Source organism: Amblyomma mixtum, chromosome 2, assembly GCF_055824585.1.
Source record: "Amblyomma mixtum isolate Tamu chromosome 2, ASM5582458v1, whole genome shotgun sequence".
NCBI classification, from domain to species: Eukaryota; Metazoa; Arthropoda; class Arachnida; order Ixodida; family Ixodidae; genus Amblyomma; species Amblyomma mixtum.
The window spans coordinates 71,733,735-71,757,996 of NC_143013.1; the positions used below are offsets into that span (position 1 = coordinate 71,733,735).

General features: G+C 42.5%; 1 protein-coding gene across 3 annotated transcripts in view; it reads left to right on the forward strand.

Annotated features, from left to right (window-relative positions):
• Positions 1–49: 49 nt before the first annotated feature.
• LOC149359703 (brefeldin A-inhibited guanine nucleotide-exchange protein 3) overlaps positions 50–24,262 on the forward strand; it is a 90,530-nt gene continuing 66,317 nt past the window's right edge. The window contains exons 1-14 of one of the 3 annotated variants that reach the window (XM_089571831.1): positions 50–498; positions 617–668; positions 754–835; positions 4,719–4,853; positions 6,670–6,876; positions 10,109–10,145; positions 15,112–15,184; positions 15,273–15,380; positions 15,955–16,116; positions 16,727–16,859; positions 17,448–17,545; positions 20,233–20,417; positions 22,068–22,633; positions 23,193–23,472. In XM_089571831.1, coding sequence (XP_089427957.1) covers positions 414–498; positions 617–668; positions 754–835; positions 4,719–4,853; positions 6,670–6,876; positions 10,109–10,145; positions 15,112–15,184; positions 15,273–15,380; positions 15,955–16,116; positions 16,727–16,859; positions 17,448–17,545; positions 20,233–20,417; positions 22,068–22,633; positions 23,193–23,472 — 2,203 coding nt within the window. In that variant the 5' untranslated portion in view covers positions 50–413. The remainder of the gene's footprint in view (positions 499–616; positions 669–753; positions 836–4,718; positions 4,854–6,669; positions 6,877–10,108; positions 10,146–15,111; positions 15,185–15,272; positions 15,381–15,954; positions 16,117–16,726; positions 16,860–17,447; positions 17,546–20,232; positions 20,418–22,067; positions 22,634–23,192; positions 23,473–24,262) is intronic. The other 2 variants (XM_089571832.1, XM_089571834.1) reach the window with 2 other exon arrangements.

Here is a 24,262-nt window from a genome sequence, read left to right on the forward strand (position 1 = left end):
GCGCGGCTGGCAAAGAGTTGCGAGAGTTGTAGGTGTCGCTAAACGCTTCCTGTTTTGGTTTCACTTTTCTCGAGTGTCGCCGGTGGCGGAGCTCTCACGCTCCATATTTTTAATTTTTACTACCGCTGTTATTCTCGCCAGCGTATGTTCCTTGCAGGTGGATTTGCGTCGTGTTGCATTTAAACTAGCCTGCTCACCGGCCGTCGGTACAACGACATCTGACCGCACGAAAATGTGCTTCCATTTGTTGCAGTTTTGACGCTCTTTTACTGACAGCTGTGATCGCTACTCGCCGAGCGTTTGCGGTTGCTTCGTGGACTGCAGCGCGCGCCGATGCCGCCTTTACACGTACCGTTTGAGCACTTTACAGTAGCGCTGGAGAAACGTGACCTAGATTAGCGTCTGCTGTAAGCATGGAGGACGTCTTCTACAAGCTAGCGAAGGAAGCTTCGCATCACAAGCACCCTGCTTTACGCCAGGCATGCCAAGAAGCTCAAGGTATGAAGTGAAGCTATACCTCTGTTAGTCTGCTCTTTCTCCTGTGTTTTAGTACGTTACTGCCGTTGTAGTTACTTCGTGCAATGATTGTTTGATTTGATCTTGGTTTACTCTGCAGAGGCCTTGGCAAACAAGCACGCTTTACTGAGGAATCCGCCGTATGAAGTCAGGTAACCAACGCGTCGTGCTTTCTTGACTCGTTTGTCCCGCCTCTGCCTGCCAAACGCAGCTGTATTGATTGCAAGCACGTTTCAGGCAAAAATGCTTTGACGCTTTGCAACTGGCGCTGGAATCCAAGGAAAAGAAGCTTGTTTCCCTGTCCTTTAGTGGCTTACAGGTATGTTCTTGTGTCTGCTTTCTACTACTACACTACACCCGGCTCTGCTTGATCAGCTGTGCCACCGTATGTGGACTGACATCTGTCCAATAAATGTTCGTAGATAGATCTCAACTGCGCCCTGTGCGCCTCTTATACAAGGTTTGGTCAGCATGCACCTATAGGAGCATTACAAGAAGGTATATACCTTGTTGCCCATCAAACATAAAGCTGCCACACAGCTAAGTAAACCGGCTGTCCACAGAGTAATAGGAAAGCTTGTTTGGCAAAATGGGCTTGATGGGGTTGTGCTTCACAGTATGGATCTCATGCAAGACAATGTCATGTTCATATCATATGTTACCATATGTTTTAGCAAGAACAGCTACAAATCCCCTGAGGCTGGGTTCTGATTATTACATATTATTTGCACTCTCATGTCACCATTACATGTAACTGAGAAAGCCCGTTATGAATGATAATTGACTGCACTACAAGCATCTACATGAATTTTGCTTGTTCAAGCTGCAACATACAGGTATACACTAAGTGTGGAACCAAAGATCTGTGGTACCAAAGAGTAGCTGACTGTGATGCACTGACTTTAGCTGCCTTGTATTTTTTTCTTCGCTCTAAATTGGTATCCACAATGCATCGCCCCTTTTCTTCGTACATAGGACTGTCGTCTGATATAATGCTCTTTATCATCTATGCAACATAACGGCCTAATGCTGTGTGCTGTGGAAGTTTTGTATGTGGCTATCATTCCTTCTTAAAGTGAGTTTGTGAGAGTCTAGATGCAAGCAATGATGCTGCATGGGGCCTCAGCACTTAAAAGCATCAGTTCTCTGAACCGAACTTATTACTCCTGAAGTATTCTATAGCACTGACTGTCTGTATGTAAATATTGTGATGTAGATTGTTTATAACATCTTGAAAAAAAAATGGTGCAGGAACGAAAACAACAGACGAACGATACAGACAATGCTCCATCTGTGTGGATCTTTTTTTTTTTTTTGTCTCTGCACTGCTTTTCTTCAGAAAATGTTTAACCAGCTCACCGAAGCATCCACATTAGTATAAATTCTTTTATAGGAAACATGGTATGCCAGTCGCTTCTTAAATAATTATGTTTTCTTTATGGTGTGGGTATGTTCCTTATTTTTCCATGAGTTCGAGCAGTAAGACTCTGCAGTCAACTCCGAATAATTTGACTTGATGAGAATTGAAAATTTGTTAGTCATGCAGACTTCGAACTAACGGAAGTGTTTTATTATCCTTGATGTTGGCTAGGCTAAAGTGTCAGTTGAATAAACCGGCTACTGGAGAGAAGCGATTCTGAAGTAACGAACATGCACTGTATTTACAAATATAGGAAAGTTGGTATGGGAAAAGATAAACACATTTTTAGCAGTTTTTGTTTCTTTTATACAAAAGCCGCCGCGGTGGCTCAGCGGTTATGGTGCTCGGCTGCTGACCCGAAAGACGCGGGTTCGATCCCGGCCGCGGCGGCTAGAATTTCTTTGGAGGAGAAATTCTAGAGGCCCGTGTACTGTGCGATGTCAGTGCACGTTAAAGAACCCCAGGTGGTCGAAATTTCCGGAGCCCTTCACTACGGCGTCTGTCATAGCCTTAGTTGCTTTGGGACGTTAAACCCCATAAACCAAACCATCTTATATACAAAACACAGCAGAAACATGGCAACTTATGGGTGGCCTGAAGCTTAATGATATGCTGTTCAGTAAAGTATGCTACTGGTCAAGTCAATTTATCATGGTTGAAAACAACTTACTGCTGTAAGAAAAACAGGAGTGAGGCAGACAGGCTGCCTTTGATTGTTCTTGCCCGTCTCTCTTTGTCCTGTCTTTTTACAGCACTAGGTTGTTATTAATGATATGTATTGTTTTTTCAGGTGTTAGTGGCTCTATGGTAACCTTAGTGATTGATAGCAGTAGAATACATTAAGCATGATAGCAGTAGAATACATTAAGCAGCCTTAGACAGCTGTGCCTTGCTGAGAGGAGCCAGTAATTTTCATTTCTTTTGGGGCACGATTTTGGCATGTTGTGTGGCTCAGAAAGCAATTAATAGGTACCGGTTGTAGGAGGTTGGAGTTTGTCATTGTTATTTATTTTTTAATTCGGCGTATTCTTTTCGGTGTTTATTTTAGAACCAGTTTTCATTTTTTTTTTTGGCGATTATTATCTTCTATGGGGCAATTACTGTTTGTTTTCTTTTTCAGTTATAAAATGTAGCGTTCCTGAGGAGTCAAAAGTCACTTAGAGGTCATCTTGGCCTTCCTGTCAGCATGAGCAATCAATTTACTAGTAATTACCACACAGTTGGTGGTATTTAGAGCTGTTCTTGTAGAAAGAATTGCTGTTGCGTACAGAAAAAGTAACTGAAGTGAAATGAGCCATCAAACAAAAACTCGTGTGTACGTTCACTTCTGAAAACGAGGCTGTCAGGCTAGTGTTAAGTTGCTCTGGTTTGATTGAGAGGGCGGGGCATCATGTGGTCTGAGTTTTGCAGCAGTTGTCGCTAAACATCGCAGTATCCACAGCCTAACCCTTTTTTGTCACTCTTGTGCACAGTTTCTCCTCAGTGACCTTACGTGCAGTGGAGAAACCTGCTTAACCAAGAAACTGCCCTAAGCGGGTGATGACAGCAAACCAGAAGCGCTTTGCTAGTGGACGGTAAAATGGTAGAGCCTCCGGGTCTGTAGAAGTGTGCAAGGTAGCAGGCAGTGTGTCAAAAGCGTACAACTGCATTAATCGAACAGTACCCATGTCTTACCTTTCACCTGGCTTCGGTACTTTCTTAGTCTTCTCTTGGTCAATAGACAGCTAGCTGTGACGTGCGTGTCAAGGATACTGACCTTTTTCTGTTAAAACCGTATTTCGAGAATTGAATTCAGCGTACTTGTATTGTTTATTTTTTTAGCTTAAAACGAAAAGTCTAATCCCTATCTATATGACACTATCCGATTGACTTGCTGGCACTGTTACACTCAGTAGATCAGTGTGATCTAGCTACTGAAGAGTGTATACTTAATGCATTGTTTTTATTTTATTTTGTTTTTTCCCTGCAGAATTTGTAGCTAAAAGTGTATATTCTTGTGGATTGTAGCTGTGTTAAAATAACAGGCGCACTTAAAATTTTTGTACGATAGTAATGCCAGTTTTGGAAGTTGAAGAAAAAAATAATGTTATCTTTGTGTCAAACAGCTTTTCTTGTGACAAAAGAAAGAATGCACGGGCTGATACCTTTTTTTTATTTTCCCTGAAAAGAACACAGACCTCTATTAAAGTTTCTGCGTATTGACTTTGAATGGAAATACTTGACTTACTCTAAGAGCATATGTTAAGGTTTGCAAATGATCCATCTAGTGGGTATCAAGAAGCACCACAAAGCAACATATCTTGCTCACACTTCATCAGAAATTTGTCTGGGCATGCATTCCGTGCAAGTTAGTGCTTTTACAGGGGCGATGTTGGCAAGCAGTATTTTTAAATATTTGACTTCTCAGTGCAGTGCAAGCAATATTTGAGATTGTTTCTGGGCTTGTGATAGGCATAACATAGTGTTTGGTGATATGAGACCCATTGCAGACTGATCTAGAGGTTGTGTGTTTGATCCTTGCTCGGCAGCCATATTTGAATGGAGGCGAAATGCAGAAATGTTCATGTACTTGTGTTTAGGGGCATGTTAAAGACTCCCATGCGTACAAAGCTAACCCCGAGTCCTCTGCTACGATGTGTTTCTTAGCTGGTCCATTGGCTTTGGCATGTAAAAATTAATTACTATCACCATAAATGGGACTCATTTTATCGTTGCACTTAATATTTGCTCATTACTTTTGATATTCATTTCTTTTTGTCTGATCGTTTTCTAATTCTTGAAGCAACTGCTTCGAGAGCAGCTCTTCAATCCAAACTTGGAATGTGATGATGAGCAATTGTGGCTGCCGTCTCAGCTGATGCGAGCCCTGTCATCTTTGGCTTCTCACTCGGAAGAAGTGCAAGTTGAAGGCTTGAAGGTGAGCAGGCTGTACACATATTGTAGCGTCATGCCACATACTTTTGAGGCAGCTGTGCTTGTCAGCGTGCACTGTTGCGGTGCCGTTTACTTCCATGACATTTCTTTCTATATGAGCATGTTCCCTTTGTGTTTCCTTGTGTGCCTAAAAGTTCATTTCTTAAGCCCTAGTTTTGTCCTTTAGTCGGATACAGCTCAAGAATGCAACGACAGATACGCATCAAAGGAGGTCCCCCAGCCGATGACATCGACCGATCGCCATGACATCGCGGTTAATCCCATTTCATTGAGAAACCTGCCAGCCACCTGTGATTTCACGCTGGGGTATTAACTGCGATGTCATGAGAACTGGTCAAGGCCATTGGCTGAAGAATCTCCTTTGAGGGGCATTCGCCGTTGTGTACTTCTGTTGTATCTGACTGTTGTTGATTTCCAGTTTTTACATTTTCATTCTGCTGTTAAAACTTGCTGTATTTAGCTTTCTGTCAGTTGGGGTGACGAATGAGGTTAGAATCGTTACAGGCATCATGCAGGCTGTGGCGTAAATGCATTTTTTATTCACGTGGAGGAGAGTTCTAAGCAATGCTTGCACTGGTCAAAGAAAGCCATTGTATTTGTGCGTCAAGTACTTGCGAGTTCATGCGTATTTTCATTTTTTGAGTTCTCAATCCAAGAGAAGGCACTTTGTACACATATGGCCCTGTAAAAGCTGCCATAAGCCTGACAGCACAGAACAATGCATTTTCTGCAACTTATCGGGCCTTTTTATGTGGGGAAAAATTTGTTGCGAATTGTTGTCATAAGTTTGATAGCAGAGAGCTATGGCGTCACCGCTTCTAATTCTGTTTGCAATGTTCAAGTACTGCAAACATTTCGCTGGTGCTCCCACTATACATTCACTGTACGTACCGTTCATTTAAGCTTTGGAGATATTGCATGTTTTTCAAGGGTGCAATAGAAAGCTGATATTCACTGTTTCTGGACGCCAGTCTATTTCTTTTTGAGTGCAGTAGTAGTAGTATCAGTATAGTAGTAGTAGTAGTAGTAGTAGTAGTAGTAGTAGTAGTAGTAGTAGTAGTAGTAGTAGTAGTAACAGTAGTAAGTGAACCTTATTTAGGACAGAAATTAAGCATCCACTACGTTGGCAGCCTGGTTACTGTGGAGGGAGGCAGTTGGGGCATTTGGGTTCAGCTCGGAGGAGGTAAAGGAAAAGATGCATTAAAGTAATGAGGGCATTGGTTTGACGTCGGAACACAGGTAAATTCTTCTCCGTGGCGTGTGTAGTGTTGTTTCAGGGTGTATTTGATTTGCAAGTGTAAGCTTCGTCATTCGTTGGTGGGCTGACCCAAGGGATGTTAAGTGTATGTATGAACGTAGTGATAGGTTATCAACACTGTTAACTAATCCTGATTGGTTGATAAGAGTCACTATATGTAGTGTTGCTTGATGTGGCAAAATAAATTTCAGCTCTTTACATTTTTGCGAAGCTGGGTGTTAATTGGATAGTCTATTGGCTCTAAGTAAGCAAGCCTATTTTATAAGTAAATGTATTTTTGCACATTTTTCTCATATTGGTACTATTTACTTAGTTTCTGATGTAATGAATTTGAAAAAAAAAAAATTATTTGAATCCATTGAGTGTGTTTGCTCACTAAGAATTTATTTCTGTGCGAGGTCTACATCGGTTCCATTTGTGTGTGAGCTGATGCCAGTGTAGAAAAGTTCTCTCGAAGCCTCCGTTTGTTTCCTAGTTGTTTCACTGTACCTTAATGTCTGTGTGCTCCGTCATGTAAACCAGACCGTTGACTCTTCCGCAGGTAATCCTCCAGTGCTGCTGCCTCCAGAACTGGTGCCTCTCACAGAATGCGGTCTGCTCCATTGTCTCCCTGTGCCTGGACATCTACAGCCGTGGCTCTGCAGGTACAAAGTCCGCAGCTGTGGCCTCAGCCAGCCAGAGTGTGCAGGGCTACGTCTCCTTCCTCTTCGAGTCTGCCGCAGAAGATGTGGCAGACGAAGAGGAGAGGGTAAGAGAAGAGATGAGTGTGTGGACATCATTTGTATACTTGACTGATTGTTGAACAGAGCTGACTAAAGTTCTGAATGCAGTTCAGTAGAACCGAAAACTTGGTGAGTTGGTGAACGTTTAGCATATTTGAACAGCACCAAGAAACGAGGACTAAGCAAGAAACACACACAGAAACGAAGGGCTGACTATCAACTGAATTTTTATTAGCAAAGACACATGGTTATAAAGCATTCAAACCCAGTAGCAAACGGACACAAAAAGCAAAACCAGTCAAAGGACACGCGTGCAATAACATCAGAAGTTGCAATAGTTCCTGCAAGATAATCCAGCTTGATCAGGTGTAATGCCACTTTAGGTTTAGTGACGCATGGGGTGTGTGAGGTGGTGATGAATGCAACATCACTGGAGCAAAAATTGCCTACAAAGGGCAATGAGCTCAAGGAATTGCAGGAATCCCCATATAGCGACATGGATATTACAAATTATTACCTATATCGAACTCTTCATTAATATTCTTAAAAATCCGCAGGGGCAGCTGATTACTTTGTGTTGGCAATGCGATGGCATTAGTACCTCTTGATGCTTTTACATCGAATTTTGTGTCGTTCTTTCGTGTCTGTGTTTGCGGACTCCTACACGTCTTATGTGCCCACAATCAACATTGGGGTCATCTTGCTGGTGTCTGTAAGTATATATAGAAGGTGTCTATAAGTTGCGACACGAACGCAGTTAAAATACGTCAGAACATATAGGTGTCACCTCGGTTCTGATGATGTCACTTCCGGTCTTGGTGATTATGTGACTGACGACGCATTTCTTTTTAATGAGGCTTCTAATGCTATCACATTAATAAACACATGCGATGTTTGTACATTGAACGAGAGTGGACCTAAAAAAATACACCAAACTCCTTAGTGTCCACTCAGATGGCTTCGTCGCTTTATACAAGTGATTAGCGGTAGTGCGGCCAGTGTTCGTGCCAAGGTTTGCGCTTCTATCTTGCGCTCGCCAGCAGCACCACGGAAGATGGGAGCAGCGTGGAGCATCAGAAGCCAGGCGGTCAGCACACGTTACACCTCTCCCACTGGTTGACAGTGCCCCAGACGCAGTGGTGTGGAAGGCTCTAGCCTTGCAGTAACCATCTTGTGCTCATATTGGCTGCCACACGGAGGAGTTGAAAATGGCGATAGCTTTAGCTGTGACGTACCGTTTTCCACACGACATGGCTGTAACGCGGGAAAGCCACCCTAGCTTGATCTGCCGTTTTGCACTGGTAGTGATGTGCGGGGAAGCCAATCTAAGTGGTGCTTGGCTTTTTGCGGTTTCCTAAATTGTCATGAAAGCCTTGAAATGGAGCTAGAACTTCAGAAAAGGTCTCCTCATTTCTTTAACACTTGTCGCCTGAGTTTTTGTCCCTTCATTGATTAATTTGTGCTGCTGTTGCGTTCGTTTCTGGTGAAATTTTATATTATGAATTGTTACGAATTTGTTACATGTTTGCTATAAAGAGGTTTGACGGTACTTCCTTGCACAGCCCTGCAGATTCAAATGCTTTAAAGTATTATGGAGTGTTTAAAGTTGCATTGCCAGGTAGTTGAATAAGTATAGCTTTGTTACCATAAAATGGCATGCTGCAAAAGGTGTGTACACTATTGGTCAAAAGCCTTCAGGCAGTGTGCTTGTGTTTCAATTGTTTAGTGCGGCATTTATGGTACCCCTGAGCCTCTGAATCTTTGTCAAGAGAAAAAAAACCCTCATCCTCACCTTTGAAGAGCTTGTAGGCTTCAGAGATTAGATTAGGTCAGTGCTTGACTATACGGCTCACAAGCAAACCATTTGACCTGAAGACTTTTTACCAAAGTTCATCATATACATATGTGTTTTGGCTCAGCACTCTTAACAGCTAGGAATGTTCAAAGTTTTTGGAGATTACAAAAATCTTTGTTCTTGCTTTTCAACAAATACATTTTGAATTGAATGCAGTGATAAAATTATTAATTGTGAGGCTCAGCTCCCTGAAATGGCACATAGCCTATGAGGTACATCGTAGTGGAGGGCTCTGGTTTTAATTTCGACCACCTGGGAATCTAACACTGGCCACCTGGGGATCTGGGGACTGATACTGCACAGAACACAGGCACCTTGCGAGTTTCATCCCCACTGAAACACAGCCGCCGTAGCCAGGTTTGAGCCCGGGTCTTCAGGCTCAACAGCCGAATGCCCGAACCACTGAGCCACACACCATGGCGGCCCAAAGTGCTGTTGCATACAGTCAGATATGTTGAATACAAAAAATAATGTTCAGAAGGAATGAGAACTGTCCTAAGTGCAGTAAATGATAATGTCGGAGCATGAATTCAAATTAAACAGCTCAGTGGCCAAAATGAGGTACAAGCGTATTTAGTACATATGCAGCTCACATTTCATTGTAAGAGCTGCTTTACAAAATAATCGTGCTTTTTATGTATTTATTCACATTGGCTAGCTGATAGCTGATGAGCTCTTGCTACTACCAGTGGCTCAATGGTTATGGAATCGTGATGCTGCATACCTTGCCTGAGCAATCAGCATTTATGTTGAGAAGAGTTACGAAAAATGCTTTTTCTTTTTTTAATATTCAATAGGGGATATTCAAAATTCCGCAAGTGCGCTTTCCCGCATAACAATGTTGCCCCAAACAAGATGGCCGACTTCGCTATAAAGGAACTACGTGGGCTACAGGACAGGCGCTAAAGGTGTGGATAGAATGTAAATAACGTATTTTGGAAGAATCAAACAAAAAAAACCAGTCTTTCTTGCTTTGTTTCAGCTGGAAACGCATGGTCAGCCATCTTGTTTGGGGCAACATTGTTATGCGGGAAAGCGCACTTGCGGAATTTTGAGTATCCCCTATACAGGTATAACCATTTAGTGATGCTGTGCATCAAGTGTAGTTTCTGAGCCTCTATTTATTAGAAGAAGCAAAGCTTTTGCGCCTGTTTTCGCTTCTTGAAGAAATCCTTGAACTATTTATTTTGTGCTGTTCAGAAAAGTTTTTCTGCATGCACTCGGAGTGCTAAACAAAAAAGTCTGCCATTTCTTCTTTTCAACATTAAACTGACAGTAGGTCATAAGATAGTTATTCTTATCTGCAATGCTTGGTCGTGTTCTTGATTTTATCACACTAACAGTCTTTGTGCCCTAACATGGCTCTTTCTTCTGCAACCCCACTAATGCCACACCCCGAACAGAAAAGTGTGGACGAGGGATGTGATCCTTATAATGAAGGTTTGTGCTGCCGTTGTTGTTTTGTAACTCTGGCTGCACCTCAACCCAGCTTCCTGTCTTCCATTCCCTTCGTCTTGGCATGTACAGTTGACTCACAACAGTTCAAACTTATTTAATTTGTGCTTCTGTTTGATTTAAACGAATCTTAACTTTATCTCGCCTCTTCAGTGCCCCTTCGTGGTGCTTAACCCTTTGAGGGTCGAATTATTTTGAAGAAAACTTTCCCAGGTGGTCAAATTACTTTATTGCGGATCTTGAATCTACAAAATGTATATAATCGAGAATAAATAGTAAAAAAAAATTAGGAACAGTACTTTGGTGACAGCATCACTCACAACTGGGAAATGTTCAATAGAATAGAATAGCAACGGTGAAAAGCAAGCTAAGAGCAGCACCAATAAAGATAGAAATCAACTTTCGCCGCCTCTGCAAAACAGTGCCCACAAAGAGAAAACACGTTTCGCGCGACTCCGTTGCGATCCCGCGGCGGAATCGAAACCGCGTAGGCGCGTTGCCACAGAGGGCGAGAATACCTCGCGAGCAACGGTGATAAGCAAGCTAAGAGCAGCGCCAATAAAGATAGAAATCAACTTCGGCAGCCCCTGCAAGATAGTGCTGACAAAAAGAAAACTCAAATTTCGCGCGAATCCATTGCGATCATGCGGCGAAACCAAAACTACAAAAGGGGTGTTGCCACAGTCTGTGCCACCGCGCTAAAGCTAGACATAAGTTCTGCTTATCTCCGTAAGAAGGCAGCACAAAATTCAAACACTTCTTGTAAGTCCTAAGAGGTGGCAGCACCCCCCAGTGAGCACGCATTGTTCTTTTGGCGCAAAATTTCAAACGGAAGATCGAAACCGTACCCGTACGGCAGAGACCTTGCGGGACAGAAAACCGCCGCCGTACATATACGACAAAAACCTTCAAAGGGTTAATTTAAGCCGTTCTTATTTTTGCTTCTTTTGGTGAAGCAGACCAGGGGAACAGAATCTGCATAACCGAAGGGCCAGAAATCACCTGAATGTAAATCTTGGAGTGCTGGGTAATGGAGTATTGCCTGGTTGAACAGCAGCAATAAAAAGCACTTTAGAGGCATAGGACACAGTAACAGCTAGGACTGGCATGACCACAACAACCAGGCATTGGGTGCCAACATTTGGAGACATGGCCAGTGTTGGTTCAGATCCAGTGTTTCCGCTCTCATTATAGCATTGTGAAACAGCAAGTAAAGCGTGCAGTAGACTCTGTGAACTGTACTAGACAAAGCTGGTATAGATGCAAACAAAAGTGTTGTTAAACCATAGCTCATAAAAAGTAGATCTTCAAGGCCTAAGTATGTGTTTTATTGGTTTATTGGGGTTTAATGTTCCAAAGCGACTCAGGCTATGAGGGACGCCGTAGTGAAGGGCTCCGGAGATTTCGACCACCTGGGGTTCTTTAACGTGCACTGATATCACGTTATGTGCTAAATTCTTGTTGCAGTCTTCTATTGTGTTTATGTGACTAATTATAAGCTTATCGCAGTTTGAGCTAAAGTTCACAACTTCCAGAGCTCTGAATAACTGTGAGTCAATATTTTCGGTTCTACAGTTTCTTTTCTTACTTCATTATGTGAGCATGCAAATTCCTCTTTCACTGAACCATTTCTGGCATGTGAAACTCTTTCTCGCATGTTCTCATTGTCTGTTGTGAGCTGGTGAGCTATGCTGGGTACTTGCATGTCATGCGACTGAAAAATGGCTTCTTCCTTTCTTTTTCTGCGGGGCTGCCTGTGTTCAGATGTAATCCTGCATTTGCTCTTCTGACATAAGTCCGCACTTACTCTGTTTTGACGTAAAACTTGTCCTTTCTGCCAAAAGAAAGGAAACAAATGAACTTATGACTTCAATTTTCTGCTTATATTTACTGCTTTTTCTTATGCTGTTTATTTCTTTTTATGGAAAGATGGTCAGGCAGTGTTATTTCTGCACACATAATTTGAATTGCTTTGTAATGAGCCTGAGAAATTAGCTTTGAGACAATAGTTTGATTGCTGCATAAAATCACAGATAGGCTGCAAAGGCTACACAATAAATGCGAGTGAGCTTAGAATCTCTTCTACCTAAAAAGTGTCTCTCGAATGTTCCTTGTTAGCGTTTATTGCCATGTTCTTAAAAAAGGTGAGTTTTGTGGCCTCCTGATTAGATTAGTTCAGAGGGTTCATGTTTTGCATTGGAATACTTTTTCTTTTTTGACATATGAGTTGTGTGAAAGAAAGGGGGAAACAGCAGGTTGAGTTTTTTTCACTCTGAGAAGGCTGTTTCTGAGCAAAAGCTGGACGTTTGTTAGTCGTATATACATGGTCTGTTCTGAAAGTAGTAGGACTCATTTTTTGAAACAAAATTTATTCAAGAGAATAGCACAAACGATTACAATTTTTCAAGGTAGCACCCTTCCGTACCTACACGCTGCTGCCAATGAGTTTTACAGTTTTCGTATGCCTCCAGGAACGCCTGGACCGGAATGCTGTTTAGCTCCCTCGTCACGGCCTGTTGAACCACCTCTACCGATCCGTGATGTTCCCCCTTGAGCGTCGATTTTATTCTCGGGAATAGAAAAAAGTCTGGCGGGGCCAAGTCGAGGCTGTAGGGGGGCTCAGGCAGCGTTGCCGCCTTGTGCGGGACAAAAAATCGGGGTCCTCATTCACATGACGAAGAAGATCCTACCGGTTGGCCTTTTCCTCCTCTGACAACACTCCCGGCACCAACTTCGCGCACGCTTTCCTCATGGATAAGTTTTCTGTCACGATCTCAAAAACTTGGGTTTGAAGAATTCTCAAGTCATCAGCAATCATTCTGATACTTATTCTATGATCACTGTTAAGTAAATGTTTCACTCGCTACACATTTTCGTTGGTCTTTCTTGTCGAAGGGCGTTTGGAGCGGTCGCCTTCCTCCACTCATTCCTTACCTTCTCGGAACAGCTTGTGCCACTCAAAAAACACCTGATCTACCCATGGAAGCGTCACCGTAGGCCTCCTTAATCATGTTGTGAGTTTCTTTGCCTGTTTTACCAAGATTTACTCAAAATTTGATCGCGTATCGCTGATCCAGTAAACGCTCGACGATTCTGTGTGACGAGACGTTTCGACAGGGTTTCACAGTACAAGCGACCTCCTCTCCTCAACGGCCGAGAGTCGACTGCTGATTTTCCCCAGCATTCCCAATATCCCCCTTCAACGATCCTGCACGCGCAGACCACCTCTCGTCCGCCCGTTCGGCCAGGAAAAAACCAGTCCTACTACTTTCAGAACAGACCATGTATGTATATATATATATATATGGGGATTCATTTGTCTTTGTACAAGGCTTTTTCTTTTGAGTAACACAATTTAAGTGATTCAGAAGTTTATCGTGAAGGATGCTCTATACAGCAAGTCTCAAATTGTGCGCTTTGGTTTTCAATAGGTATTAAAAAATTTAAGTCAGTATCTATAATGCAGTAACGCTATTTCCCTCCAGTTTGTGAGAACAAAAGGAGAAAGTCCCTACCATAGAGAGCTCACTGCAAATGTAGTTGTCAAATCTAATTGCTCCTGTAATGTAGATGCTTGAATATGCATGAAGTGCAGAACATTACAGAACTGAAACATTTTGTTAATTAAAAAACATATATGCGATTTGAGTGCACTAATAAGCTTTGGAAACCATTCTACATTTCCATTTAGTTTTGTTCTGCGTGTAAGCAAAAAGCACTGTTTTACATAGATTTTTGTGTTAGCAGAGAGTAATGATATTAATTTTGTCAACAGTATTCAAGACAGAGGCTAGGAGTGTGTCTCCTGTTTGCACGCAAAGTACAGGTACTTAATGTGCCACTCTACAACTAATCTGGTATTCTCTGCTTTGAGGCACTTGAAAATTGGCACTCATCAAGTGACATTTGTTAGGTGGCCAGATTGTGACCTCCTTACATGCTCCTTTTATCTGAGCTCAGAAATTTAAAGCTCTCAATGCATATAGCTTGAATTGCTCTAGTGCGTCCTTTCACCCCTTTTATTCAACTATTCAAACTAGTGGTTGCAGTTAAGCAATCTCTGCTGACTAGAGCACTGGCTGATTATTTTGAGGCATGCTTAACTCTTGTGTTAGCAGCTACTAAAATAAATGAGGAATAGGAAACTGCAGTAAGACAGTGTTTGGAGTTTGGATACTGCATTTTTATACAGTCTAGCCCGTTTATAACGAAGCCACTTATAGCGAAATAGCGGTTATAACGAAGGGATTTCAATTTCCAATTCCCATTTTTGCATTTTCAATACATTTTGGGTCCGGTTTTAACGAAGTAAATAAGAGCGCGTCAGCGGATATAACGAAGAGTTTTAATACCAACCGAGAAATAATCTGCCAATCAACACATTTTTGCGTCCTTGAGGCGATATTTTCCGCGAAAATAAGAGCAAAATTCGGCTGACGGCGTCCTTTCGTGGCGTCGTCTGCTCTCCTGCGGAGCGAAAGGTTGCTTCACTGCATCGCATGGCACGCCGGTCACGCCGGACGATGCTAGTTGTGCCCCTAAGCCGGTCACCTCCGTAGCGGCCATCGCAGCTGTTGACACGCTACGGATGTACCTCGGGAGTCCGGAATTCGACCAGATCTTTGGTTCACAGTTGGATGGTATGGAAGCCGCAATCCTGAAGTCCGCACTCGCGAAACGTGTTCAGGGGACGCTGGACGACTTCTTTCAGCGGCAATAAATCGGTATGCCGATGTTTGCATTTTTTTTTCATAGTCCGCATATTACGAAATAGCGGATATAGCGAAGTGATTTCCGATTCCCGCTGACTTCGTTATAACCGGGCTAGACCGTATCCTTTTTCTATCTTTTTACATTCAGTCTGTCTGCAGGTGCACAAACTTCTGCACTGTTCGTGCATTAGAGGCTAGCGTGCTCATTGCGTCCACTTGTTTCCTTCCTTATTCATCAGGCCACATTTCTCCGTTCGATGAAGTTGTCCCTCTGTTCCTCTTTCTCTGTGAGAAGTTGAAAGAAGACAAAAGGTAAGGATTCTGTCGAGTTTGGCTATCTCCCTCATGACGTTTCTGCATGTTATAGTATTTTTTATATATGTCCCTGTTTCTATTTTAGAAATGGTTCCAGCTCAACAGCTCCGCTCCTCCTGCACTGTCTTCAGACGGGTCTCAGCTCACTGAGAGGCCAAGCAAGAAAAAGTCAGCCTTTCTTGGACTTTGTTTGGTAAGCAGCATTGTGCATGTGCCTTGTCTCAGATGTTCTTGAGCCTAATATCGATGCATCATTGCTTGGATTATCCTCAGTCCCCTTGATGTGCCAGCAGTTATGAAAAACAGATCAGGAACATTTGTCAGGCATTTCTTTCAACAGCTGGGACTTTGTAAACGGAGAAGAGCCTGCCAGACACTATTTCTAGAAGAAGGAAAAGCATGCACAGTTCTGAGTTAAAGATACATGTAAAGAAAAAGATTGATTCACTGCATGCATCCCTGTATTTGTACACTGGGCTGCACTTAATGCACCGCTGTTTATGTGTAATGTTTCTTCCTTTTTTCTGTGTTAGTTTAGCTGCCCCAGTTTCACAAGTAGTTACCAACAGTCCCAAGCTTCTCTTACATGATTGCCCTTAGCTCTATGTGTTTCAAATTGGGAAAGTTATGTGAGCAGCTACATGACATCGCTAACACTATACAAGGTTCAGATGTACTTGGAGAGGTGTTGAAGCTTGGTATCTTTGCTAGGTGGGCATCCTATGTCACATTGTATGACATTGTAAATGCTCTTTTTTTTTGTTTAGGCAGCAGCTCTGCCCAAGGTTGGTGGGCTGCCTCGGTTCACCCCTGAAGGACAAGAACATAGTGTCTGCACAGCGCTTCGAAAAGGGAGAGATGGGCCGGGGATCGGGCTGCCTCACCACTGCCCCATCCTGCCATGCCGAAGAGGCAAGGCTCGTTTATGGGTGAGGATTATTGCTTCCGACTAATTAAGCATGAAACATTTAACACCACTGTGAGCACGATCAAAGCAGGAAGGGTTGGGAGGAGGAGGGGAGGTGGAATTTACAGTTCAGTTGAGGCATGTGTTGTAATCTTAAAACAGTAGCCACTGAAAGTCTGTAAAGGACATCAAGATTTGTTAGACGAGAATCCAGACTGCTGGCATTGAACCAATGGTTTCAGGAGCGGAAGCTACTTGTGTTTCACGTTTGAGCCGCAGGAGAGTATTATAGCATGGCATCACTGATGGGACTACTTCGATGAAATGAAATATAATGCAGCTAGGTTTCTTTGTGTAATGTGGAAGGACTTTGATTGACCGTTGTGCAAATTTCAGGTTTTTACTTACAAAGTTAGAATAAATGCTGAAATTGAGATCTGTTAGCATTTTGTGATTTTTCGTGATCCACTGTAAGATTCAGGAGTTGAGGTTGGTTGGTTGGGGGTGTGGCAGTATGTTTGTTGTCCTGGTAATGAGTTAGTTGTGCTGTGTTAAGCAATTAGGGTCACGTACAGATAGGTAAACAAAAAAATTTGAGGATGCATGTATGCTGTTTCTCTTCGGCTTCTCAGCATTGCCTTGGAGCTGGTGACTGTTGTGGGTGAGGTGGGTGCCCTGAGACCAGTGCTGGGATCCCTGTTTCACCGAATGCTGCTGTACCCTCTGCCTCAGCACTGCTTCGAACCTCTCAAGTTTGTCAAGCAGGTAAGCTTGGTGGCTCGTTAACCTGCTTGTGCACACCTGTGTATTCCTGTTGCACAGGGATAAGCAGCAAAGCACTCATGGCATAGTTGTCTCTGGTGATTTGTTTGTTTTGCTACGGAGAGTCCCTGCCATGTAACTTCGCACATTATACCTTTTTGGGCAACAGGAGCCGTGATGGCCATTCAGGGATTCCCCTAGATTTTATTCAACTAAATATGATGGACCAATTCTGTAAAATTTTTGGAAGCTGTATAACTTCTTTTTTTTTTTTTTGTAGCCATATGTCTACGCTCAGGTGGATGCTGATGAGGAATTGCTCCCTCATTACAAATTTACTCCACTTTTGGGGTTTCCCCTAAATCACATTGGACTGAATAATGAGACTGGGAAACGCAGACTGCACAGATATGCTCTCATAGCAAATTTTTGGTTCCATGGTGGTATGACTGGTCTTCTTAAGCAAAAATAAAGTACATCTGTACCTTCTTTGCTTTATTAAATGTATTTGTGTGTAATGTTAGCATTTAAATGGTTGTATTAGAATATTGAACACATGGTGCATGCTACCGTTTTGTGCTGCATTGACAGATGCTCAAGAATCCTGAGCAGCTTCTTCAGTTTGCTGGCCCTCCACTGTGGGAAGACACCAAAAACCCAAGGCTGAGCAGCTTGGACTTGTTGAAAATGTAAGCTGTGCTGTTGCTTTTCTACTCGCTCATATCTACTGTGAACTGTAGTGCTTACAGACTAACTCATGTACGTATTACTTGTGCCACACGTGTGAAAAACAACATTAACTGACTGATGCCTCAGGTTTTAATGCCATCTATAAGATGCTGCATAAATGGTGTAATCTGTGCTATAATGAACTTCGCTACTACTGAAAAACACATAGCCTCACCCTTATTGGCTGTGCAGAACAGTGCACTACGTATTTTGTCAGAAACAGTATCCAAATGTGCAGCTAGTAATTTACTGTTACCTTAGTCATATCATGAGCATTTTCACTGTTGTATATATGCCATGTTTGTTGATGCCTCAGATTGACTCTGCCTGATGCGCTAGAATGTGGCTTTGTAAATACATTTGCTACTTGCCAAGCAAGAGCCATTGCATTGTGGGCAAGATAATTTTGTTATAATACTGATGGCCTTTTTTTGCTTTTGAGTAGGGCTTTTCTCTTTAGGTGGTAGTATCTTTTTATCTGCTTTCCTGGTGTTGTCACCACCATTGCATTTAATGTCATTAGATGAGGACAAATGGCTCTGGCTCTGAAAGCATTGAATTAACAGCCTTGAGGCATTAAGCACTTGCCATTTCTTACACATGTTCATGGCTCAAGTATAAATCTGTTTGTAAGAGTGCTGTGAGCAAGACCATATGTGATAGCTGGTGCATAGCCGGTAGCACGCATTGAGTTGAACAAAATGGATGTGGGGAGAAAAGCGCGCTCTTATTGTTGTATCTTGTCTTTTTAGATCTTAAGTGTGACATGCTAAAACATTGTTTCATAGCTTTGAAGAACCATAATAGGTTAAACTGAAGTGAACTTTACAACACTAAAATTCTATCTGTTACTGTGGGTGGCCTTAGTAGTTGTACCAAAAAAATTTTTCTTTGTATTAGAGTCACTTAAGATGGAACATGGCTTTCAAATCATGAGAATAGGCCCAAAATATTGGTTCTTGAAAATCACTGTATCCGCTCATATGCACCGTTTTCTGTGCTGTCCTGAAGTTTGATTGCTAAAGTCCACTGGGAAGTACTCTCAAAAATTAGTTGTGGACCATGATGGCACTGCGTAGCGGGGAAATGCTCAAAATTCGGTGTTTTTCTCAGTTTCAGTTTTCTGACTAGACGCTCACCTTGTGCAGCAGATTTTGTCATGATCGTTATGTCTATTTTCACGCCGTTTATTTTGTTGCACTCAAGAACTCTGCTCAATGCGATGGCATTCTTGCTTTTTTAATTTGATAGATTTTAGATTTTCGGTGTGACATCTTGTTTGCAATTTAGACATGTCTATGGCAACTGCTTTGTAAAAAATGAAGACCAAAAAATTTGTATCGTGGAAAAAAAAAAGAAAGATTGTAATCATGTGTAGCATGCATTTAAAAATGCAGTGAATATTGAACCAATCTTCTACCATGTTTGCCTACTCTGCAGGCATTTTGCAAGGTTTAGGAGAAGAAAAATTTAGTACACTTAAGTTGGAAAGTATTAGTAACATGCAGAAACAGTTTCGTCCAAATTCATCAAAAAATTAGAAAGTTGGGACTGAAAGCCGTGTCCCCCCTTAAAACCTACAGTCCGTGGAAAGTTATGCTTTTAATGTTGTCATTACCTGACCATGTTCACTGTTCAGCTGCTTTGCTGTGAGGGTACTGGACAACAAAAGTCTTTTAGAAGGGTTCTTAGTCATCAGTGCCATCTGAGCAGCCATGGTTTTATTCAGATGTGCTTTCGGAGAAGTCAGTGAATTCCCACTGTGCTGCTTAATATCTTCGCTGTTGATCAGAAGATGCACAACCTGCTTGTTAAAGGGCTGCCTAGACACCACATTTTCTGGTGCTGCTGAATGTGCTGATGGTGCTGTAGGTTTGCCACAAGGAGCTGGCTGTTTTGGCACTAGGAACTGTGCATGAGGACATATGCTGTCACGCATAGGAAATGTAAACTTGACTGTAGTAGTAAAGCAACTGCTGTATGAGCCACCTATGGGTAGTTAAAAAAAAGTGATAGAGGTTTAACTAGCTAAACCAAGTAGACTTGCGAAAGCATGTGCTTAGCCTGGTTGGCTCATCGTTTTGCTTTGCTCGGTGATCGGCACTTCTGGCTACAATATTAGGCTCAGGTTAGGCTCTGATTGAGGTTAAGCTGATCTGATCTGTTTTGCACTGCAGATGGTAGTTGATGAGGATGACGACGTGCAGTGTGCAGCGCGAGAGTGTGTTGCAGTTTCACTCGAGGCGTGATCAGCTGAGGGTGATAGCATAGTGCCCTCATGCAGTGGCCAGCAAAGCTGATCTGTTCGTGCCGTTGCGGGTTCGAAACCCATTCGCGGCAATATTTCTGCATGAGCTGTTGTTATGCTAGATTTCGCCAAGGTCACCTTCAAGGTCAAGCTTCACAAAAACTAGTTGAGCTGGTTAGACCGCGTGAAGTAGTAATTTTGCACTAAAAGAAGAAAAAGAGTGTCTTAGGGCTGTTATTGATTGGCTTTGGTAATTTGGCACCTGTATTTGTATTCAGCGGTTCATCAGCTTTGAAACCGAACAGATCAGTAGATGTGTTAGCACATGTTGCCTCATCACACTAAGACAAGCTGAAAATGTTGGCCTTCCTTTTTATCCCTCTTGTTGGCTGCATGCAGCGTTGTGGATGGGCTCGGAGAGTGTTGCCACAGCAATGACCCCAATGTCTGCTACATCAGCGTTGAGTGTGTGGTGGCTCTGCTGTCGAGCCTGGAGACCCTGGTCTCGGGCTCCAAAATCTCGGACCAGATGGCAGAGCGCCTCAACTCGGTCTTCCCCACGCTGCAAAGTGCAGACTACGTGGGTGAGTGTGTGTGCAGCTGCGGTGAAAGAACTTGGACACGAAGTCTTGCAGGCGAACCGTCAGTCACAGTCACGGTCACCTAGTGCATTGTGAAGATCTTGAATGTGATATTATACGACACAGGTCTTAATTTTGTGCGTCCTAAGTTTTTTCTTAATTCTTGGCTGTCAGTCAGGAATGAACCTGTGAAGGCATCATAGTTAAATTTTGTCTTTTATACTTTTAGCTCACAAGCGTTGACCCAATTCTGGCATGTTTTTTGAAAAGGCCTGAAAACAGCCATCTTTGTGTTGAAAAATCCTCAGAGAGTGCATTTGAATTTTAGTGCCAATATACAGGGGGTGTTCAGTAAAGTGTTAAATGCACTATGTTATGTCAGTGTTAGAGAGCTGAACTTGTCCGTGTAGGCTGAGACATGTCTGGATATGCAACACAATTCTGATGAGAGCACTGAGAGTAACAGGATGGCAAGTACAGTGCAGTGTGGATCTGCAAAAAAACTGAGGGATTTCGAGCGTATTTTGTAATAAATATTTCACAAAGGAAGAAAAAAAGCCTTAAAAAAATCCATGAAAGGATGATTATGTATATGGTGGTGATGCACCTATTTAAAGTAAATTTGGAAAATGGGGTAGGGAATCAATTGAAGATGGTCAGTGTTCAGAGCGACCTGTCTAAAGCATATTTCTTGAAAATGTGCTGTGAAGTAAAGGCCATGATTTTGGAAGATCATGAGGTCAAAATCAGTGTTATAAACTCGCGACAGGCATTTCCATTGGCACAGTTTCTAGTATCATTCATGATGTTTTGATGATGTCAAAAGTCAGTTCTCAGTGAGGGCCATGAAAGTTGACACCTGGGAAGAGATTTTGTCAGCAATTTAGCCAAGAGAATTTGAACTCGCTTAGAGAAAATCCAAGAGACCTCTATTCTCTAAGTGTTATGGGTGACAAAACATGGCTTCACCACCATGATCCAGAGACCAAACAAAAGCCCATACAGTGGAAGCATAAGGGGTCATCAACCCTAAAAAAATTGTGTGCGCAGCAGTCAGCTGAAAGATAATGGCAGCACATCCAGAAGGATGTTGTTACTTTAATTCAAACTACACAAGGCAAGAATTACTGGAGACCCCTGTGCTTCAACACTAAAGGTGTTACGTGAGATGGCCAAAGGGACAGGCAGTATAAATTTGTCGGTAGAGGCAGTGTTGCTTTGCGACGATGCACCAACTGACAGGTCTCACAACTTACGAGCTGTTGTCAGGGGATACGGTTTCATGGAGCTTAACCACCCACCTTATAGTCCAGACCTGGCTACCACTATAATTACTTTCTCTTTCATAACGTGAACAAATTTCTTCACGGTCAACAATTTCCTTATGATATTGCGGTCATAGAGATGGCAATGGAGTTCCTACAGCAGCAGGAATTCTATTTGGAGGGTATGTGATTACTGAAGGCGAAGTGCAAAAAGTGTATGCAAGTCAAGATGGTTACACTGAAAAATAGCAAGTTCAATTTTCTGAAAAAAGTTTGGTTTTATATTCAAGTAGATAACTATATTCAACACCCTTCTTATATGTGATAAGCTGTACAAGTTGCTCATGTAAGTATGCAAGTGTGGTCAAGGTCTTTTTTATTTTTCCAGGTGCATCGTTCTTGTTTGAAAAGTCTGCTCGAAGCTCATTTGGGAATGGGTGGCAACAGGCACAGCCTTATATGAGGAAAAGTGAAATGACAGAGGTGGTTGAGGAAGACAAAATTCAGCGGTCTGAGCCGCAGTCTTACGTTGAGAAGAGTGAAGCACCAGGCCTGGTGGAAGAAGAAGAAAGAATATTGAGCTCAATTGAAGTTAGCCAAGACTACAAGGAAGATGGTTTGGATGTGAACCCAGAAGCAGAGGAACCACCGCAGCATGCATCCGTTGAAGAGGCAGTAGAGGCATGTGAAACGTGTGACACGTGTGACGTTGAGTCACTTCAACATGCTGAGATGTCAGAAATGCATGAAAGCTTTAACAAAGAGACGGAGGAGCACATGGAACCCGAGGTTTGTCGACAGGATTCAGAGATCACTGACATCAAAGAGCAAGCAGCGACCATTGAAGACGGCAGCACTCTGGATGAAGAACCTCATAGTGGAAGCTTTTTTGAAAGTAGCCAGTGTGATGAGACATCGGAGTTTGCAGAAGAAAGCCTTTATGATGTTGATGTGGTGAGTGTTCAGTCTCTTGTGCTCTATGCTAATCATTGTTCGCATTGTTGGTGTAAGGGTCTTTTTCGCAATCTTTAGGAACGTTACAATGATTACCAAGGTAAATCATATGTCACAGACTTCGTCATTTGTTGACTTTGGATGCACGTTGTTCTCACTTGGAAGAAAGGCAGGCTCCTTCATGATAATTTTTTATTTGCTAATCGTAAGAGGGAACTCATATGAAATTCAGGAGATGAGGACAACTGTTAGCACTGTTCTAAAATAATTTTACTAGCAATAAGGATCTATTTTTTATTTTCACCTGAGTGCAGACGCTGTATATTTGAGCAGAGCATTTGATTTTTTATTAGCCTTATTTATATTGATGCACTCATATAAAAGCAAAGCCAGGTTTTTTCCTGAATGAAAACACAGACGCAGGCTGATATTGTCACAATGTTTTTCCTTCCTCCGAATGCCTACAATATCAGTGCAAACATAGCAAAAGCAGCAGCTCACCTTGCTATGATGCTAAGCTGGTTTGTCATGCAAGTTTCTTCTCTCATCTCTTGTGCAGGTTGAGAAGCCACTGGAAGAGGAGACGGATTTGTCGGCCAACGCGAGGTCTTCTGTGATGGAGCAAGCAGCGAAGACCCTGATGAAGGATGCCAACGAGAGCGAACGTAACCGGTTGGAGAGGTTCTTTGAGTCCAACAATGAGTTTGCCGAGCGAGAGCGCAAGACTGCCAGGGACTTTGTTGGCCACCTGGCTTCCTTTCTGCCACGTCTCCTGCATATTCGTAGCTCCATCGAGGCTGACCAAGAGCTGCAGCAGTTTGCCAGCGACTACTCTGAGGGTGGGATGCGCTGCTTTTCTTTCTATTGGGGTGATAATTAATATAACAGTACTATAATTAATAAAAGTGTGAAGTTGCACACTCTTTCTCAGTCTGCGTACTGTACTGTACTCCGCAACAATTTTTCTTGGCAATGCTACCAGAGCTACAGAGCTGAAACATGTCCCCCTCATCTTGCTATGCAGAGTATAGCCCCTGGTTGCAATCAATAGTTTCCTCTTAGAATATGAGTATATGTAGGGCATTTCGTTTTTGAGTAAAGCCCTATTTTACCCGATCCTGGCACCCCAAGAGTATTTTTCTTAAAATTGGGTTAAACCTGATTTCTACCCAAAAAATGCACCTTCTAGAGAATGTGCGTATAAGTTGTAGCTTTAATATAGCTTGTACTTGTTTGTGTTATGCTTAATTAAAGCAGAAGGGAGAGAATACCTGAATGGAATAAGGTAAAATCTTTGGAAATGAGTTGCTGGAACACTTGTGCTCATTCTTTTCCTAAAATCGGTAATTAAAATCTTCTGTGCATACTTTACCCAAGTTTCGAAGTGTTCTTGATCATTGTTTTCAAATACTAGGTAGTTGCGGCATTACAGTATTCCTGAAAGTATTGCAAAATGTATTTTCTGGAGCTTGATCTTGAGGCTTTGTGTAATGTGAAGCATATTTAATCGCATGTTTGGAAGCATCATGAAATAGTACGCAAGACTTGTGTTGATCTGGCTTTTTGCAGTGTGAAGTTGCGCACTATTTCTTAATCTGCATACTATACTATACTCCGCGACAATTTTTC